General features: G+C 38.7%; 2 protein-coding genes across 5 annotated transcripts; one reads left to right on the top strand and one right to left on the bottom strand.

Annotated features, from left to right (window-relative positions):
- The first annotated feature begins 546 nt into the window (after positions 1 to 546).
- On the top strand, positions 547 to 11,073 carry LOC143854247 (GC-rich sequence DNA-binding factor-like protein). 2 transcript variants are annotated; one of them, XM_077364118.1, is made up of 7 exons: positions 547 to 807; positions 1,225 to 2,477; positions 4,241 to 4,408; positions 5,537 to 6,210; positions 6,601 to 6,883; positions 7,015 to 7,304; positions 10,449 to 11,073. In XM_077364118.1, the coding sequence occupies exons 2-7, from the start codon at positions 1,263 to 1,265 to the stop codon at positions 10,639 to 10,641; spliced, it is 2,823 nt and encodes a 940-aa protein (XP_077220233.1). In that variant the 5' UTR covers positions 547 to 807; positions 1,225 to 1,262; the 3' UTR covers positions 10,642 to 11,073. The 2 variants fall into 2 exon arrangements, with proteins under 2 accessions (XP_077220233.1, XP_077220232.1); XM_077364117.1 differs by having other exon boundaries at positions 548 to 814.
- A 727-nt stretch (positions 11,074 to 11,800) lies between these two features.
- On the bottom strand, positions 11,801 to 19,697 carry LOC143854073 (telomere repeat-binding factor 1-like). Of its 3 annotated transcripts, none has more exons than XM_077363819.1 (7): positions 19,541 to 19,697; positions 18,476 to 18,679; positions 18,190 to 18,392; positions 16,844 to 16,928; positions 14,653 to 14,736; positions 13,171 to 13,476; positions 11,801 to 12,224 (listed from the first exon to the last, which is right to left on the bottom strand). In XM_077363819.1, the coding sequence occupies exons 2-7, from the start codon at positions 18,623 to 18,625 to the stop codon at positions 12,207 to 12,209; spliced, it is 846 nt and encodes a 281-aa protein (XP_077219934.1). In that variant the 5' UTR covers positions 18,626 to 18,679; positions 19,541 to 19,697; the 3' UTR covers positions 11,801 to 12,206. The 3 variants fall into 3 exon arrangements, with proteins under 3 accessions (XP_077219934.1, XP_077219936.1, XP_077219935.1); XM_077363821.1 differs by having other exon boundaries at positions 11,801 to 12,221; XM_077363820.1 differs by having other exon boundaries at positions 18,476 to 18,647; positions 19,541 to 19,694.
- Between the last annotated feature and the right edge of the window lie 1,403 nt (positions 19,698 to 21,100).

The raw sequence follows: 21,100 nt of genomic DNA, 5'->3' as shown, positions 1-21,100 counted from the left end.
GGGTCCGGTTGGTGAAGCAATCCGACGGCTAAGATTCAATCCAAAACAGCTGGCGTGCCTTGTGTTGGAATTGAGGCGAGTTGTAAATGATTCTCTCTGTCCGTGGCGTGCCTGTGGGCCGAGATTTTTCCGGCCCCTTTGCGACCTTGATGTGGTACCACTCGTTGTGTGGGAACCAATGGGAGTATAGAAATTTTATGTTTTATACAGGGGTATGATTCATGAAAATTTTCTAAAGGATTCATTAGCGGACCCCAACTAGTCTGGACAAAGGCTTAGTTGAGTTGAGTTGAGTTGAGTATACGAGTGGGTATGGCAAATTCTCCCCATTTTGTTACCCAGGCCACCCCCTTGAGTAGTGTAATAAGAGGATCTCATAAGTCATAGCTCATAAGTACACTACAGGAGGCTGGCCTGGGGAAGAAAAGGGGGTAAATCATGATTTCCCTTCACACAAGGTGTATTATGCACTTATGTAGATTCAACTTAGAGAGAATTAGCAAATATATAACCTTCTAGTTTAAGGAGAAAGAGCTTTGCGCTGCGCCTCCGTGTTTTAACCGTCCGTTTGCAGGACGTTCAATGAAGGGTTAGGATCATCGAACCAGTGGGTCCCACCTACACAATAGCCCGCTTGATTTTTCTCTTCTCCTCCCTCTCCCTCCTTAATTTTTCTATTTTTCCCCAAAAGAGTTATTCCACTCTAGGGTTTTTTCTTCTCTCTCAATCTCTAACTTGCAGATTTTAATGGTGTTCGATGGCACACATTGACGATGTGATCACCTTCTCAATCATCTCTTCTACTTAGTAAGAGGTATTTCGCTTTAGGGTTTTTCTTACTCCCCATGAACAGATTTTTGTCAAGAAAAAAAAACAAACCGATCATTACTCAGCTTATAATTTTACTTTTTTTCTCGCTTTAATATTCATGTCGAACCAGTTCACATTCGGTGGATTTTAAAACGGAATTCTTATTCATCCCGTACTGTTTCAAATCAAAATACAAAGAGAAACAAACCCTAATCCTTTGTTTATTGGAATGGTACAAAAAACCCTAACGCTTTAGTTTAGAGGGAAATAATATGATTGTGGTTAATTTAGAGGAATGTTATCATAAATTGAAGGTCCCTATAAGTAAAATTTGGTTGCAATTGATTCAATTAACTCTGTGTAAAAAAAGTAGGAAATTTATAAAAAAAAATTTCCTTTTCCAAACTTTTCCAGGAAATTCCTTCAATCCAAACAAGGCCTTAGCCTCTGTAATGAGTAACAGAGGCAAGAATTTCCGGCGACGGGCGGAAGAAGACGAAACAAACGGTGAAGAGAACATTGAAACCCCCAATTTTCCAACAAAAGTATCCAAAGATGCGAAAAAACGGCAACCCAAAATACACCAGGCGCCCAAGCTTCTTAGTTTCGCGGATGACGAAGACGCGGCCACGGGGATTTCCTCAAGAACACACAAAGATAGGGATAGAGATAGGTCTTTTTCTCGCTCTAACAAGTCCTCTTTGTCCTCCTCTTCTCACAAAATCACCACAATTAAGGACCGAATTTCATCGTCCTCTCCTTCCGTTCCTTCAAATGTTCAGTCCCAGCCCGGCGAATACACTGTTGAGAGACTCCGCGAGCTTCAGAAGAACACCCGTACCCTCGCCGCCTCGTCAAAACCTCCCTCCCAAACCAAATCCACATCAGAACCTGTTGTCATTTTGAAGGGCCTCCTTAAACCCGTCCCCGCCCTCCATGATGAGGCTGAGGCCGAGACCCCCTCTTTTGTAATAACGGAAGAAGAAAAGGAGAATTCTGAGTTTAGGATGGAGAAGGACAATGCGGAGCAGCGGTTAGCATCGATGGGGATTGGGAAAGTTGGTAGGGATTCTACGGGTTCTTTGATCCCCGACCAAGCGGCAATTGATGCAATTAAGGCTAAGAAAGAGCGACTCAGGAAGTCACGGGTAGCGCCCGATTACATATCTTTGGATGGAGGTAGTAACCGTGTGATCGGTGGGTCGAGCGATGACGAGCCTGAATTTCAATCTCGGATTGCATTGCTTGGAGAGAGGACTGATGGCATGACGAAGGGTGTTTTTGACAGTGTCGATGAGAGGACGACAGTGGTTGATGCTGAGTTGAGAGTAGATGGCGGGTTTGGAGGGGAGGATGATGATGACGAGGAGGACAAGATATGGGAAGAGGAGCAGTTTAGGAAGGGGTTCGGCAAGAGATTGGATGATGGTTCGATTTCAAATAGAGGGAGTAATGGCATTCCTGCAGCTTTGGTACTCCAGGCCACCCAACAACAAACATTTGCATATTCTGGGAATGCGTACCACTCAACGTCAAGTGCACCTCATGTCTCAACTACAGGGGCCGTTGGTGTTGTTAGCATTTCACGGAGTGCTGAGGTTATGTCCTTATCTCAACAGGCTGAGGTTGCTACACGAGCTTTGAAGGAGCACGTGAAGTCACTCAAGGTGTGCAATTTGTTTATCTTTACTGGTTTCCTGCTTGAAATCTCTCAGCTTAAAACACTGAACTGCCTCTGACAATTACTAAAATGGCTTTGATATTATTTTATGGAAAATGGCATCACTCTTTCTAGAAAATCCTTATCAATTAATTTTTTTCCTAGTTAAGTGTGATAATTGCTTGCTGGTCATTATATTATGTCATTTAATGTTTTACTGTTACCCATCTTGTGGCTTAGCATGTCGAGGTTTCTTTTTTATTAAAGCTTGAAATGGATTTCATGGTTGTTTATGTAATTGACAATGTTGGCCACTTTAATTGTCTCCTTAGATTATCTTATACTACAAATGAGTGCATTGACTATGCTTTTTTTCTTTGATCCATGTAATTCAGTTACTTCGAGACTGTGTATCTTCTTTTGTAGTTGAATAATAGAATTATTATTGTTCGTCTCGTGTATGGTCCTAAAGCACATGCAGATTCATCATGTCTGAGTCCAAGTCGTTGCCTTTCTAAGGTCTCTCACTGCCATATCCCATATTGCATTGAGATTTATATTGGTTATAGAGTAATTCAAGCCCTAACATTTGGAATTTTAGAATCTAGTAGCACTGACCAAAGATTAAAATAAAAATATATTGTAGTAGGGAGGCGTCTCAGTCCTGGGGAAACAATGTTTATTTGTGTTGCATATCTGTTTCGGCTCCTTCTTCATGAAAATTTTCTAGAGGATTTATTAGCCGACCCCAACTAGTTTTGGACAAAGACTTAGTTGAGTTGAGTTGAGTTGAATATATCTGTTTTGGCTGAAACTTTTCAATTTTTTTGGAATTTCACAACAAGGTTGGCAGGGCGGGAAGCGAAGGCTCTCCGGGATGGTGGGAAGCGTGGAAGGAAACAACGGGAGCAACGGGGGAGCGCGTATCCCATTTTTGTGATTCCCATAAAATTAAAACAACGGGGAAGCGACGGGGAAACACGTTTCCCCAAATTGAGAAACACGATTCCCATGAATTGAGAAACGCGATTCCCATGATTTGGGAAACATGATTCCCACATTTCTGAAATGCGTTTCCTAAAAATTGGGGAATCGAGCCAATTCCCGCTTCGGAAACGCTTCTCGAGGAAACATGATTCCCCCTTTTGAGATGCGTTTCTCGCTTCCTTGTTTCACAATGCATATCTGTTCAGCTGAAACATTCTCAAATTTTTGGAAATTCACAAAAAGAAACTCATGAAAAATTTGTAAAAATCTAGAATGTTTGAGAAAGTTGAATTAATATAATGATTTCATCATCTCCTCACGGTGTACATTAAGTCAACCATTAAGTATCATCTACAAAGTATGTGTTTTTTATCAATTATCAACTGTGACATATGAATTGGCTAAACCACAATATACAAGTGAGTGTATCAACTATTAACTATATGCTTCTTATTGTTTACGCATGGGGCTTTTTCCAAACACATAACATTTGCAGTCTTTGGACATATAAACTTTTGAAATTTACGCAGTTCATACTCATATTAGGACTAACATGTCGGTTTTGGCTCATCCCTGGTTAAAACATATACATATCTAGAAAAAAAACTCAACATTTACTGAAAGAGATTCAAAGTTATTCTACTTATTTATCATTTTTAAATGCTACTTATTTAGTCGACAAGGCATGCAGATATTTTTTCAGTTTGACTGCTCCTAATCTTTCTATTTATTTCGGATTGGGTTTTTTATTTGACCTTGCACTTCATCTTTCTTTTTTATTAGGAAACTCATGGCAGAACCATGTCTTCGATGACTAGGATTGATGAAAATTTGTCTACATCACTATTGAATATAACTTCTCTTGAAAAGTCCCTAGAAGCTGCTGATGAGAAGTTCAAATTCATGCAAGAGCTTCGTCACTTTGTTTCTGTTATATGTGAATTTTTACAGGTATTGATTTCCACTCATATATTTTTATACTTTCTGTACATCATCCTGAATGTTTAATACTTGTAACATTCTTTTTGTGTATTTGGTCTTTTTATTGTGTATATCTTTTGCTAACTGCTCTTCAACTGGTCATCATACTAGAGTACTTTAGATTTAATGTTGGAAGGAACGAAATCTTCATGTTTAAATGGGTAATTCTTTGGTATCCTTTAGGACATTGGAAATCTGTATCAACTTAACACCACCCATATGGCATGTACATTTTAGATATTGAGGACAAAAGTGTACTCTTGTAAGAGTGCGCTTCACTTGGCATGCTCGGCATTTAACTTTTGCCGTGAATGTAGTTAACCTTTGCGATTTTTATCGCCACATTTTGATAAAACAACAAAATTCTGAAATAATGCCTGGAATTTGAAAAATATAGCGATGTTTTCATTTACCACGATAATATCGCGATGCTATCACGATATTTTTATGGTATTTTTACTATATTTTTAATTTTACATTTTTCTTAATTTATAAATTTATAAATAATTTTATTTTTATCGTTTTTTTCCCGATATAAACCCGAAAAAATAAAACAAATTTAATCTATCCCTATATTTTCCCTTACCGAGAAATTCCCTAGAACGATGTCTGTGACTAGGACAATAACATATATTGGTAGTGTGGTTAAATTTTGATTTCTTGCACTATAAGATTTAAGGATATTCTAGGTTTTGGAGTTTTTGAAAATGTGGTGCGAGAATGAATCTAGGAGTTTATATTAGAAGGCTTCAAAGAGGCCAGTTTGAGAAATTGATATGTCTTATAATTACTTTCCGTTTTCGATTTGGTCCTTTTTAGGTTTTGATAGATCTTTATTAGGGAGTTCAATGGTTTAGTTAGCCAATAATCAAGTGTTAGATTGCTTATTTTCTTAAGGGATTTTCTTAGTTTGCTTGTTCTTTGATTATTTTTTGCTGTATCATTGGCTAAACCAGACCATGCACTCATCAATCATCCATATACCCGTCTCTGGTTTCTGTTCGTTTTCTCATGTACATGATCTTCGTTACATAATTCATTAAACTTGCCATTTTTGCAGAATCTTACTAATTCATATTTTAACCTCTGTATTTTCAGGATAAGGCTCCTTTCATAGAGGAACTTGAAGAGCAAATGCAGAAAATTCATGAAGAACGTGCATCAGCCATTATAGAAAGACGAGCTGCTGACAACACTGATGAAATGACAGAACTGGAACCAGCTGTGACGGCAGCAATGCCAGTTTTAAGTAGAGGAGGCAGTGCATCAGTGGTTGCTGCAGCTACCACAGCAGCACAAGCTGCATCTGCTGCAGCAAAAGAACGATCACAATTTCCGGTTCAGTTGGATGAATTTGGTAGAGATGTCAACCAGCAGAAACGCATGGATTTGATCCGGCGGGCTGAGTCACGAAAACTCAGAAAGGCTCAATCCGAGTCGAAGAGAATGTCATCTATTGGAGATAGTTCTTATCAGAGAATAGAAGGAGAGTCGAGTACCGATGAGAGTGATAGTGAGAGTAGTGCGTACCAGTCTCTGCGTGATGAGTTGCTGCAGACTGCCGAACAAGTTTTCGGCGATGCAGATGATGAATATTCCAAGCTTTCTACTGTCAAAGAAAGGATGGAGAAGTGGAAGAAATATTATTTATCCAGTTATCGTGATGCCTATATGTCCCTAAGTGCACCCTCTATATTCTCCCCTTACGTGAGATTGGAGCTTTTAAAATGGGATCCACTCTATGAAGATGCAGATTTCAATAACATGCAGTGGTATGCATTCACAAAACTTAAGCATGCTTTATCTACATATTATATCATAGTCAAAGATTGAAATGTTGGTTTCAGCCGCAACCGGCGGTTTCAGCTGAAATTATTAAAAAAACAAATTTCGGTTTTTTCGGAATTTTTTACCAAAAATTCTGAAATTTCGGGTGAAAAAAAAAATTCAAATTTTAAATTTGGCCGGAATTTTTTCCGAAATTTCAGCCGAAATCTGGACCTACATCGAATCTATGTACTTTCGTCTTTCGGTGTCGGTCTGAACCGAAATCCAAAATTTCGGCTGACATTTCTGTATCTCGGCCGAAATTTAAAACCTTGATCAGATTTTTATCTGCAGATTTCTTATCCTGTTTTATTATTTATATTTTACTCTCTTAGGCACACTGTACTGTTCGATTACGGATTGCCAGAGAATGGCAGTGACTTCAATCCAGATGATGCCGATGCTAACCTTATTCCTGGATTAGTTGAAAAGCTTGCACTTCCTATTTTGCACCATGAAATTGCTCACTGCTGGGATATGATGAGCACCCGGGCAACAAAAAAAGCAGTTTCTGCTACGAACTTGGTTATCAGTTATGTCCCAGCTTCCAGTAAGGCTCTTCGGGAGTTGTTTGCCGCTATTCATACTCGTTTAGCCGATGGTGTTGCTGACCTCACTGTATGTTTTCTAATTAATTCAACCCCTATCATGTGTACAATGCACACATAATTGCCTAATTGGTGATATCTGCGTGGACCTATTATAGTATTTCTTTTGATTCATTTTCTTTTATCATTTTCAATTAATAGGTTCCAACGTGGAGCACACTTCTAATAAGGGCTGTGCCAGATGCGGCACGAATTGCAGCATATCGATTTGGAATGTCTGTTCGTTTGCTTAAAAATATCTGCTTATGGAAGGATATCCTTGCACTTTCAGTTCTGGAACAACTCGCTCTTGATGAACTCTTAAGTGGTAAAATTCTTCCTCATATACGAAGCGTCACACCAAATATTCATGATGCAATTACCAGGACAGAAAGGATCATTGCGTCAGTCTCAGGGGTTTGGTCTGGCCCCAATGTGACAGCAGAGTGCAGGTATACCGCAGACACACGCGCGCACATATAGAGGAATGATAGATGCAAGAACCTTCTTTATGCAAGGGCCGGATAAGGGCCCATGAATAGACACGTCATTTTTAAAGTCGGTTGAGAAACTGAATTCGGTTGGCACTTAATGACGTGGATCTATTCAAGGGCCCTTCTCCGGCCCTTGCATCTATCATTCCTCGTATATATATATATATATATATATATATATATATATATATATATATATATATATATATATATATATATGAGGAAAGTGTTCCTGCGCAGCTGCTCAGATAGCTTATCTGAGCAGCTGCTTCAAAAACTCATGTGGCCCCACATTTTTGGGGTGATCCAAAGCATTCATTTGGAAGGCCCTTCCATGGATAGGGTGTGTACCAAAAATGAGCCCTTTAGGATCATCCTAACCCTGCCATTTGTGGAGGGAAAAAATGGTCAGAAACAGTGTCTGTCCATTTTCCCCTCCACCTTTGATTGGGTTAGGATGATCCTATAGGGCTGATTTTTGGTACACACCCTATCCATGGAAGGGCCTTTCAAATGAATGCTTTGGATCACCCCAAAAATGTGGGCCACATGAGTTTTTGAAGCAGCTGCTCAGGAACACTACTCTCTCTCTCTCTCTCTCTCTCTCTCTCTCTCTCTATATATATATATATATATACTGGCTTGCATGATTTTCCTATCTTCATTGTCTGAAACATAGTTGCCAGGGACTCTTTCTGGGTCATTGTGCACGCTTTGTCGCTTCCTATGATCATACCAATGCTGACTTAGGAAACACCTTTTGTATTTTATTAGAATCGGTATGCTTTTCAAATTCCAAGTTTCTATCAGATATTGCTATACACTTTATCTACTGCTAGTATATATTATAGAATTACCAAAATGGAGTTTTTTTATGGAGTAAGCCCCTATAGTCCCGTATTTTTCAAAATGTACTGTACGGACCACATTATAGGATGATCCAAACCGTCCATAAGATGGAACACCGCGTAAATAGGTTGTTCCCCAAAAGTCATTTCCATAGGATGATCCCAACCCTACAATCTTAGAGTAACTGCATATTATGAAAACCTCTATAGATCAGAGGGCTAGGATTAACTTGTGGAAATGATTTTAGGGGAACAAGCTATTTACATTGTGTTCCATAATATGGACAGTTTGGATCATCCTATGATGTTGTCCGTACGATACTTCTTGAAAAATACGGGACTATAACTCACACCATATAAAATCTCACCAAAATGATATGTACCTTCAGAAAGCATCTCTAATGTCTTGCTTATTGAATCTTGATATACGTCTTTCACAATTATATTTGTTTGAATACTAGATTTGGAGTTAAGATATTTAGAAATTAGGTATTTAGGGACATCCAAGAAGCCTAGAAGTTTGAGAGCGGAAATAAAACTAATAGTATTACATGTATAATTGTTAATAGAGAAATGATATTCCCACGCCCTGTAGACGGTATCCACACACCATCAATTGTTGACTCCCAGCTATTGACTCTACTTTCCTATTAAAGTTGAACCACAATATAGAGAGAAATTACATGGTGGTAGACCGTGAAGTCCCGTGAAGGTGGTACGTCAACTTACCACCCTTGATATTTGATCCAACGGCAGCCTCTTAAAAAGTGTGCTGCTGTTGGATCAAATATCAAGGGTGTTGCCACTTTCACGGTACTTAACGGTCGGGCACCATATAAAAATTCATATAGAGAAACCCACTATAGAAGGAACCGGCAAGTTGACTATCCATTACACATAAATGATAAAACTTAGAAAGAAAGCCAATGTGCCAATACCAAACAAGACACTTCTGAAATATCCTATGAGATTTATAACAACTAAGTTACTTGAAGTTTGGCCTGACCCCCCTCTCCACACCTCCTTCATCTAAATATTTTCTGTATGATAATTCTTTCCTCTCTCTTTCCTTCATGAGACTCATCCATGTTCTTTCAGAGCGCTTCTTTTTCATATTTAATGATCCTTTATCTTAAAATTATTTCGAGGTTTCTTTGACAGTATGTGGCAGAAATTGATTTCAGTTCCTATCAAAGGCAGAAAAATATTTCAGTTCCTATCAAATGCTGTGATGAGAAACCCTTCCATCGAACTACACTAGTATTATTTCTTCAACTTGATGTCATCTTTAGAAACAGTCTGTGTCACAGGTGAAACTCCTAAATATACATGGCTTGATGAATAATACTGTGTATACTTGGCTCACATTGATCTGCTGATTTTGGAAGTGTGTGATTTTTCTTTCTTTGAAAAAACATTAATAGTCTCAAGGTTGCCAAAATTACTATACCAATATTGTTTTTCAACTCTTTTGTTAATTAATGGAAAGTTTCAAAACGCTGAACGGAATTGATAGAATCTCCTTATGGGATGCAGAGAAATTTAGACCCCTTAACCGACCTCTCTTGAGACATGGAAGGCTGTAACTAACGAAACGAAAAGGACTGAACTGAACCCATGGATAACACTTGGCAAGCGTTGTTAAATTATGAAATTCCCATGACAACTTAAAAAGGAATTCTATGACTAGTTATTTGTTGAGGTTTGCCTGCCCATAAAGTGACTGATCACTAGATCTTTAGAACCTTGTATGCTGATAAGAACTTGCACAAGATAAAACGAGTCTACTCAGGTGAGTCAATAAGTACAATGACTTTTTTATTGACATGGTAGTGTGCCAAAACTGAGTGGACCGGGCGAGTCAATGATCTACTTCAAGAGTTTTTACACTGCTGCTATGCTGAATACAAATGATTCAGAGGGTTCTTTATATCTAAACAAATAGTTAGACCAGATATTGATCGTTGTTCCATGTTGTGTTCTCTCTCTTTCTCTCTATGCGTGTGTGTGCGCAAATGTCTTGTATTTTGGCGGTGATGCGGACTAAATAGTGAAACTCCTCCCGTGGACGTAGGCACACCGCCGAACCACATAAATCTTGCGTTCTTATTTTTGTGCGATTGTGTTTCTGGCATCTCTTCCTTGTCGTTTATGTACATCATGTTTGATCCTATTTGAGAAGGTATTTCTCAGATTTCTACAATATATTAGCTACTGGGATATTGAAAAGCTTTTTCTTTCTTGGTTAATGCAGCCATAAGTTGCAACCACTGGTGGACTATATAACAACATTAGGAAAGACGCTCGAGAAGAAGCATTCGTCTGGTGGAAGTAGCGAAGAAACTTACCGACTTGCGCTTCGCTTGAAGAAGATGCTAGTAGAACTAAATGAGTATGACAAAGCGAGGGCCGTGCTGAGGACCTTCCAACTCAAAGAGGCAGTTTAGACTTATTCTCAATATGATCAGTCTCTCTTGCTTTCAGGCGCCCTCTGACCAGACTGGACCACATGGGAATTTCCTACTTCAAGCCAATGTGTGTTTGTCACAAGCCATCTTTCTGCTGCCGAAGGTGGATTTAAACTGTTGTAGGCGGAAACTCGGCCGTTGGATTACTTACCGCATTTCAAAGTTAATCTGTGGATTGCAGCACACAGTGGAATTGACTTCCACAGTTGAGAAAATCTAAAGGTTATGTGCTCATCAACTTAAATGTCAGATTAGTTTTTTGTTAATTAATCTCAAATGTTTTCTTTGTTCCATGGCACATCTGTACTTTTCTTTCCTTCCCCCCCTTCTCTAGTACTATAGTTCATCAACATAGCTTTGAACATTACAGAGTTGTTCGAATTCTATAGTAGCTGAAGATCTGATTCTCCATCTGCATTTTACTTTCACCTGAAATCTTTACATTTGAAGAATTCATTCCTGAACCATTCAAGTGTTCTCAGGGTTGAGACAATCTATGTTGAAAAAAATATTCCATGGAATGTTTGTGGGCCAGAGATGGATAGACTTGAGAGGGTGGGAGTTAGAAGAGCATGAAAAGCTCCTTAAAAACCAGGAAAACGAAAAACCAATTCTAAATTAGTATTGTCTTTTTATTATTAGTTTGGAAAACACTTTGAAAATGGGATTCTGTTTGGAAAATAAAAACGGGACTGAAATGACACCGTTGATTTGACCCTTTTATGGGGATTGAGTTCCTCCATTTGTCTTTTAGTGGACGTGGCTCTTTGATGCCCGTTTTTTTATTTCCCAAAACGGAATCCCGTTTTCCTAGCATTGCTCAGTTAGTTTTCTTGGAACTCCCTCGACAAGCCAAGCTTAACAAGCAATTGTACAAACTAACAACCAGAAATATATGTATTATTGGATGCTAGGATTGTCTAATTAGCCTGATCTTTTAAGTCATTGGAGATCCACCATAGGGCCTATTGAAGTGGACGGTTCAGATCAACCAAGGACAGGGCCCACTATGTACTAGTGGGAGTGCCTCATTGTATTACAAAGAGTTTGCCCCCACTGAAGCATATTCCTGTACAAAGTCTTCCAACAGAGAGGACCAAAAACCAGTTTTTAAACATTGTTTGTGGGTCGGAAAATGAATAAGAACACACCAAGAAAAGCTTTTCTTTTCTCTTCACTGAATTCTATTTCGAATAAGAGCTGTTGGAAAGCTGAAACAGACACCCAGTTCAGCATCCAAAGGTTTATATGCTGTACAAAAACGCTAAAATTTTCAGATTCAATTGACCCATTTCATGGTCAGCTCTAATCTAAGAAGCCAAAACAATTATGGTTTCTACAGAAACCGAAATTGTTATGAACAGAGAACTGTTCCATGAGCCAATGGTGACTTTTGGGGAGCTACCTGTGAACACTCTCACTGTTATCAGCTTGGGGAGACCTGTACTTTTTCATCAGCTTTACAATCCTTACCATATTTACAGAGGTGGGAGCAAAAAGTCCGAGGTATTTGTAAATCAAAATGATGGGCCATGGCGCTTCTCTCAACCTGGTACCATCTGCTTAAGATTCACAAAGATGCCAATGTATCAGAAACCAGCAAAAACAATCGTGCAGGGTTTAGTATCAATTATCAGCTATTGAAATATCATCTAGGTAATCAAGAAGTTTTTTGAAGTGACAGTATCACAAGCTCGATATACCTGATTATCATCAACTCTTCGGCCTCTGTTTGTGTAAAATTTTGACAACCGATTGTGAGTGCCAAACCAATTATTGGGCTCAAATTTAAATGTGAAATTGAGTCCAACAATCTGTTTGGCACTCACAATCAGTTGTCATAATCTTAAACGAACATGGCCTTCAAAAAATTGAGACAACAAAATTGAAAATATCATCACAAGAAAAAGAGAATCATTAGATAAAAATGATGGCATTGCATATAGAGATAAGACCAGAAATCTCAATCAAGATCTGAATTTCTGAGAGAAAGCCAATCATCATCTTAATAAATGCAAAAACGTTTTTTTGATGTTAAAGCACCTTGTGCTCAAGCAGCGGGATGAGAAAGTGTCAATAGGAAAGTACCAAATAAAATATTTTAAGACCCAAACAGAGTCTAGAATTGCAAGATTCAAATGCAGGAGCAGCATCATGAGCTAAGATGTGCAAGTATAGACATGCTGGGGTGCCAACTCGGGTCAGGTAGAGGCAAACCCGAACCGGACCCGAGGAACCATTTACTCAACTCGAACCCGACCCGAGTTCCAACCCGACGAGGTTCAACCCAACCCAACCCAATCCGAGGAACCCTTTTTTTTAGCCCAAACCCGAACTGAGTTCAACCCGACCAAACCTGAGTTTTAAGCTTAGTAAAAAAAATGATTAAAAATGTTGGGTTTCACTCGGGTCGGGGTTGCACAAGCCCTCAACCCAAACCCGACCCGAGTTGCACCTCTAACACATGCCCAAAAAGAAAAATCTAAATTTGTGATAAAAGTTTAGTACCAGCTTTGATGCGTTTACTCTTTTCAAGGTCATCATTGCTGCTTCCGCAAAAGCATGTGCTGCTTCTGCATAAGCTTCTGCTGCTTCTGCCTCCCTTGTGGCTTCTTCAGCTTCTAACATAGCCACTTCAGCCTCTGCAACTGCTTGAGCAGCAGCTGCCGCAGCCGCCTCCTGTGCAGTCACATTTCTCATCTTAATCTGAGATTTAGTAAGAGGTTTTGGATCATCCTTTACAACTTTTAACGGTCCAGAGATTCTTCCATCGGAAAAGGAGGAACTTGGTGCAATCCGGTAGTTACGCTTTACCTATAGAATATATACAGAGAATTAGGATTTCAGAACAGGAAGACAAAATGCCAGGCATAAATGACAAAGGATACCATTTATTGAGTCAAGGAAAGAAAGAAAAAACTAACACCCATGATATGTTTTAATAGAATACAAAAAGAAAAATCATAAACATTCATAAAGTTACGACAAAGAGCATTGAGGCTTGGACATTCAAATTACAATGTTCCTTAGTATGTGAAATAAAAGATGGCGATTTTAAGTTCATCAAAATTAACTGATCAATTTAACCAATCACACAGTTAAAGAAAAGACCACCACAAATTTACTGATTCCAAGGTAAAGAAATCCAGAAGCTGAGCCAATTACATAATTCTAGCATAGTAGCATGTAAAGTCAATAATTAGGTTATCAGCAAAAATCAACCACATGTGTTATCAAACCAGTGCAATGATAATTGCAATGAATCCTAAATGCAGAAGCCAGAAAGCCAGAGACTTGAGAATATGACTGGTTAATCGTAAGCTATACATAGGGGTGCAACTCGAGTCGGGTTGGCCTGAGGAACCCCTTTTTTTTTCCATCCTGACCCGACCCGACCCGAGTTTTTAAGCTTACAAAAAAAATTATAAAAAATGTCGGGTTTCACTCGGGTCGGGTTGCCCAAACCCGAACTCATCCCGACCCGACTTTTTTTTTCAGGTTAACCCGACTCGAGTTGCACCCCTAGCTATATAGTTGGCTCGTATATGCATTGACACCTCCAAGATTCGAAAATCTCATCCAAGGCTGTGGCAGGCCTCTGAAGCCAGCCGTACCAATGTCTCTGAAACCAGCCGTACCAATGTTGTTAACCAGCGAATGACATGAAGAGGTCCCATGAAGCAGAAGTCACAGAATTTAATCCAAATCATCATGAAATGACTGGATTCCTATAGAACTTTTGAGGAGATTAAGTGTTGTCCACAGATATGAAATTTGTTTTAGGGGGGAATTTTATCCGGTTACGGGGGGGGGGGGGGGGGGGGACTTCCCTTTAAAAATAGTGCATGCTTTCTGGATTAGTAACATATTTTCTTTTCTTTTTCCATTAAAAAAGAGAGCATATTTTCTTTGCAACATTCTGAAGCTGTGAAAGTTCAGTTGATTTCATAAATAATTTACTATGATCATAATCAATTGGAAATGCAATACCTTAATCAACTTGCCACTTGATGTTAAATCCTTTAATTTTGCAAACACGAGTCTTTTGAAGTTTGGGGATGCCCAGTAATGATCCTGCACGGATAAAAACAAATCTGAGGTAGTAAGAACAGTTTCCGAATGGAAATTAACTAAAATATGAAGTAAAACCTTCATAATGAAAAGATAACCAAATTTTGAGAATGCAAAGCCCACTATATATGTGTGTGTGTGTGTGTGAGAGAGAGAGAGAGAGAGAGAGAGAGAGAGGTGTTTCTAAGCACAAGTGGCTTCAAAAGCCACCGATTGGTTCGTATGGCGGGTCCACCTCTGCGGGGTCCACAAAAAGCGACCAATCGGTGGCTTTTTAAGCCACTTGTGCTTAGGGAGCTCCCTAAGCACGTGCTTACAACCACTTTTCACACACACACATATATATATATATATATATATATATATATATATATATATATATATATATATATATAGAGAGAGAGAGAGAGAGAGAGAGAGAGAGAGAAGGGTTCCTGCGTTCGAGCGCAGATAGCTTATCTGCGCTCGAGTGCTGGAAACAAGGGTGGGCCCACATTGATGGGGTGATCCTAAGCATTCATTTGAAAGGCCCACATTGAAAGGCCACATATATGTTTGTGTGTATAATATCTTGAATCTGAGAAGTTACACATGCTTCAACACAAGAATATAAAGCATTCAACTCTGCAAGGCATAAAGATTCACAAATTTTATAACTTATAATAAGTGCAAACAGCAACTCAAGCAACTCAAGCAACTCAAATTGCACGAACCAACCATAAAGGAATCATGTACCAGCAACAAAAGACATTGCTCAGAAGATAGAACATAAAGAGCCAAATGCCAAAAAAAAAAAAAAAAAAAAAAAACAGGAAGTGCTCATCAGAGTTTCCTAGAATTGTTTTTTCACCCTCAATGGAACGGACAAGTGATGCTTAGCCTTCTCAAGAAAATAGGATACACAAACTATTGATAAAAGTGCTTAATCCTATGACACCTGACCAACATGCATGCATGCTTCTGAGAACAACAAAATTTAACTCAAACAGCAGTCAAGTAGAAAGATAGAGTGAGTATTAAACCACAATTCTATGGCTTTCCTAATGATGACAGAAAGCCTCCTGAACACTAATGGTTTTCCTAATGCATATTATCAAAATAAAAGAAAAAGAATTAAAAAAGGTTTGGATATTGATTCAGACTTGAGCTGCTACAAATCAATGACAGCAACAATAAGAACTAAAAAAAAAGGTTCGGATATTGATTTAGAATTGAGTTGCACGAAATCAATGACATCTAAAAAGATCAGTTTGGGCCATATGGTAGAGTGGAAAAAAGATTGGACACATGGAAGAGAAATCTGGTTTCTAGAGGGGGCCGAATCACTCTTATTAAAGCGGTCCTTGCCAACCTTCCGATCTATCAAATGTTGGTATTTAGATGCCCCACGAGTGTTGTTAAAAGAATTGAGCAAATTCAAAGGCCTTTCTCGTTGAAAAGCAACAACGCTAAGTGTGGAATTCCCTTAGTGAAGTGGGAAGAAGTGTGCAAACCTATTAAAGGAGGCGGTCTAGGTATCAGAAAGATAAAGGAAATGAATATTGCCCTTCTAGGAAAATGGTTGTGGAGAGTTGGAAAGGAGGAGTCTCAACTTTGGGTTAAAGTTATAAAAGGCAAATATGGAGTCTCGCCGGGTCATAGGGTATCGGAGGACAAATTTAGATTTTCAGGGGTGATGATTTGGAGAGACATCTTGCAGATTAGTCAACTGTTCACGGAAGGAATCAGTTTTAAAGTTTATTCAGGGAACATAATAAGGCTCTGGTTCAAGTGGTGCTCTCTACAGCCTCTAAAAGAGCTATTCTCAGACTTGTTTGTTATTGCAGTGCTGAAGGATGGTTTTGTGAAGGATAATATGGAAAGAAGGGATAAAAGTGCGTGTGATCAAAATTATCTTCTGGCACTGATGATGTGACAGTGGTTGTAGGGTGTATCTCAGGCTTAACAAAACACAAACTGCATGAAGGGCTTACATCATGGAGAAAATTTGTGGTCAAACATGAACACATTATCAAAATAATCATAAGCAAAGAAGCAACAAATAATAATCAACCATCTCTCCCTCAGAAGTCAGAACTACAGTTTCAAGGCAATCAAGAAAAAAAAATACCTTTATATATATTGTAATAGCTGTCTTGTTAGACCCACTACGCTCCTTCAAATTGGTTATGGCTTCCAATATAAGATTGTCTAGACTACAAATATGAAAAAAAAGAGTCAAAGCATTGTCAGGAATCATATTAAATGCAAATAAATGAAATCGGTAGCAGCTGTATTGATGTAAGACTAATATGGGAGGAAAATTTATTGAAAATTGCTGGATCTCAACCAAGATGGCAAACTGGTCTTGGTAATGAATGGAGCAACAGACTAGGCTCTGCTTTAACAGGATTTAAAATCTGATTCAAACTAGATTGAATGGGAATAATAATATCATTTAGATGATTAGGATATACCCAGGAAGCGATGAATAGATCTAGCAGTCCAGAAATGGACTGCGTGGGAATTAACAATAAGAAAGAAATAAAAAAAACTCAATTTTTGAACTGCTCATAGGGTTTGTTGATGATGCTAAACATTTTGTAGGATTGAGAAGAGAATAGGAATAGACCTAGAAGAAGAATGAAATATAAAGCAAAATTACTACAACCGCACCAAATGGACATAGCTTTTTTGCTTATGTGATGATTTTTTATTGTGTAGTTTGTTGGAAAATTCGCCTTGTTTCCCAATACCACTTTCTTAACTCAAGTAGGAAAGTGCAGAATCGGATTGGATTTGCCTGGCGGGTTTTCTCAACATAGTTGTGCTTATTCTAGTACTGAAGTTTCATCTTAAATGTCCATCATTTGAACCAAGGTTGCCAAGGTGGGAATCGAAAGCGGGATTCGATTCGGGATTCGAAAGCGGGAATCGAAGGCTCCTGGGATGGTTGGAAGCGGGAATCGTGGGTTTGGCAGAGAGTCAACGGAGATTCGCCGGGGATTTGTCGGGGAATCGCCGGGGATTCGTCGGGGAATCGCCGGAGATTCGCCGGGGAATCGCTGGGGAGTTGGGATTCGCTGGGGATTCGCAGGGAATCGCCTGGGAATCGGGGTTCCTATAAAGTGGGAATCGGGGTTCCCAAAATTGGGAATCGGGGTTCCGACGGAATCGATTCGGGATTCCCCAGAATCGGGGAATCGAATCGAATCACGATTCCGATTCGCGATTCGGGGAATCGCGAATCCCCACCCTCAGGTACGAATCCTGCTTCCCTGATTTGAACCATATGCAAATGATGGACATTTAAGATGAAAATTCAGTACTAGAATAAGCACAACTATGTTGAGAAAACCCCCCGGGCAAATCCAATCTGATTCTGCACTTTCCTACTTGAATTAGGAAAGTGGTATTGGGAAACAAGGCGATTTTGGGACTATAATTTACAATGAATGATTAGAAGTTGACTCTAACCTTGGAATAGATCTCTTTGGGACTGTAATTTGCAATGTTCCATTAGAGATTGCACGAGGCTCAGCGTCGACAATTTCATCCTTGCAAGAGGCCATAGGGTTATCCTCCTGGCTCGGGATCTGCTGACTCCTTTTCAGCGCCAGCCTAGCCTTCTCCCTTGATCCCCACCCATTTGCCGTCACACTTATATTTCGCCACTTATCCTGTCCAAAGGTGAAACCATATATCTCAATGCTAAGTTATATAACCGATTTTAGCTAATAAATCAAGGCTAAGTGATTCATACCTTAAGATCCACGTTTGAACGCAAAGACAAGACCCCGCTGAATTCTGGGTCTTTCAGTATCGTGAGCCATTTGCCCGTCCCATGCTTAACTACTCCGGCTTTAAGGGCCGACTCTTCTTCCGATGTCCATTTCAGCTTAGGAGCGCCCATCGAAAGGAACCCTGACACCTTTCTAGAAAATTGCGAAAGCGTAAACTTAATATCCTACATCAGTACGGAAACATATAAACAAATCAATAATCACAAACCAAACGACAGAAGTACTCTACAAAATCTAAAGAAAATATATGATTCTACGCAATCAACAAGAAGAAAAAAATGTCAGGAAGGTCAGTTCATTATGGTTAATTGAAAATAATGCAAAAATGACAACACGATGAAAATAAGAATTTCAAGAAGGATAGAACCAAAATTCAGTCACCTCCATATTGTTTCACTAATTCGTGGTAATTCGTCACAATCAAGCAGGGATCTAAGTTCAGCAGGACACTAAAAATTTCCACCTCTACAACTACAAATGCTGGGAGATCCTATTATTTTCCACATGGTGCCAAAGATGCGTGGGGAAAATTCTTTTAAAATATTCATAGGACAATGTAATCAACTTCTAGAACAAAAACAAAAGCAGAGTTTGAAAAGACCATCAAGCTTAAGAGAAATTCAAATTAGAATTCCAGGATACAACAATCCTGATTCTGAAACATGAAAAAAGATCTCCAAACAACAGAAACATAATGGATGGAAGAGAAATCTCTAACTCAAACACAAATTTCCAAGACACTGTAATTCTGCCCAAATGAAATTCCTAAAATCAAAACAAACTTCAGCATATCCAATCCCAATAAAAAGAAGGGTTTTGCTAACGAGTGCCCTTAGAGTACTCATTAAGGGACATTTAATAGCTCTTGAGAACATGAATTTAGACATACTTTGAGACTTTTACACATGTTTTGAGATTTTATTATCAAAACATGAGTAAATTCCTGATCGAAAAGGTTAGCAAAACCCTAAAAAGAATACCGATTTTTTTTTTTTAAAAGGTAGAAATTGAGGAGAAAGAATAACCTCGGGTTATAGCTATGATCAATTTCGAATTTTCCGAGCTTTGTGATGCCCTAGGGAGAGAGAAGAAGCCATTTTCTGTTAATTTTAGTTTGATTTTAGGGTTAGGGTTTCTCTTGTGTTAGAGATTTTAATGTTAGATTTCTGTTTAGATTTGAAAAGGTATTTCTCTTTAGATTTTGAGAACCGATTGTGAGTCAAAAACTTTTTGACAGCCGATTGTTAGTTCAGACCCGATTATTGGAGTCAAAATTACATGATTGTGAGTCCAATAATTGATTTTGGACTCACAAGCGATTTTAAAAATATAAATCGAACTAGGCCTAATTATTGGATTCAAAATTAAGCTACTATTTGTTTTGGCTCGGTTTATTTTGGATTGAACTTATTGTGAGTCCAAAAGTGATTATCGAACTCAAAATATGGCCCTGTTAGTTTAAGATTAAGATAACCGATTGTGAGTTCAAAATCAATTATTACAGTCAAATTTACATTTACACCCTATCGTTTAAGATTATGAGAACCGATTGTGAGCCAAAAACCAATTATTGGACTAGTCCAAACCAATTATTGGACTCAGAATAGGCTGCCATAATCATAAACGAATATGCTGTAAACGTAAATTTGACTGTAATCATCAGTTTGGGATTCATAATCAGTTTTCAAAATCCAAGGCAAGTAGGGGCTTTGGATTTTGAGAACTGGTTGTGAGTTTTGAGTTCAATAATCAGTTTCTGGACTCATTGTCAAAATCCAAAACAAATAGGGAGTGCCTTTGGCCTCATAGCTCTCGGCTTGTGCTTATGTGTGGAGTGAAGAAAAAGAAAGAAGGAACGAATAATATCCTCTACTTCATTTTTTTTTATTAATTTTATTGGAGAAAATAATTTATTACATATTACTTATTTAGAGAGTGATGCATGTGTTGACATGCTATTCTGATTCCACGCAATATCATTGTTATGTTAAAAGAAATGAAGGGGCCGTTTGGATACACGGATTTTAGAATCCAGGTTTTTAGTTTGAAAACAGTGTAAAAGAGGGTTCATTATCAGGCTGCTGTGTGTGTCCTGGCCGCGTTTCTTGGATTTTAAGCAAGAAAATCAGGTTTTAAAAATCTCTCCTGCATCCTAAGATTTCTAAAACCATGAAACATGGGAGGATCTGCTACTCTCTTGTTGATGGAAAGAAGGGAGAGAAGTAAAAAAATGAGTAAAAAACAACGGCTCTAACCCTCTTTTACACTTTTTTCAAACTAAAAACTTGGATTCTAAAATCCGCGTATCCAAACGGCCTCGAAAGAAATCAAGACGGCAAAAAAGGCACTGGGGCGAAATTAAAGGGAAAGAAAATGCCTGAATCTAGTTCCCGTCCCAAGAGGTGGTATTCTGATTCTGCCCCCGACTGAAACGAAATTTTTATTAGAAATTTCTGAATTAAAATTTTCATTTTAATTTTTTCCACCCGCTTGGCTGAATTTACATTCCGACTTCTTATAGTCCAAGTAAAGGATGAGGGGTGCCCTATTCCATTTACAGAGGAATCGGAATAGGATTCCCAAAA

This window comes from Tasmannia lanceolata, unplaced genomic scaffold (assembly GCF_043159265.1).
Source record: "Tasmannia lanceolata isolate RefF3 unplaced genomic scaffold, GAP_Taslan_0.1 ptg000020l, whole genome shotgun sequence".
Classification (NCBI taxonomy): Eukaryota; Viridiplantae; Streptophyta; class Magnoliopsida; order Canellales; family Winteraceae; genus Tasmannia; species Tasmannia lanceolata.
Note: the sequence above shows the minus strand (reverse complement) of the source record. Positions and strands in the feature narration are given on the sequence as shown.

Coding starts and splice junctions, on each gene's coding strand:
- LOC143854247 (XM_077364118.1), top strand. CDS start 1,263: ATGAGTAACAGAGGCAAGAATTTCCGGCGACGGGCGGAAGAAGACGAA. Junction 4,409..5,536: donor TTATATGTGAATTTTTACAG/GTATTGATTTCC, acceptor CTGTATTTTCAG/GATAAGGCTCCTTTCATAGA. Junction 7,305..10,448: donor AATGTGACAGCAGAGTGCAG/GTATACCGCAGA, acceptor TGGTTAATGCAG/CCATAAGTTGCAACCACTGG.
- LOC143854073 (XM_077363819.1), bottom strand. CDS start 18,625: ATGGGCGCTCCTAAGCTGAAATGGACATCGGAAGAAGAGTCGGCCCTT. Junction 18,393..18,475: donor GTTCAAACGTGGATCTTAAG/GTATGAATCACT, acceptor ACCTTTGGACAG/GATAAGTGGCGAAATATAAG. Junction 14,737..16,843: donor CTATTACAATATATATAAAG/GTATTTTTTTTT, acceptor TTATCCGTGCAG/GATCATTACTGGGCATCCCC.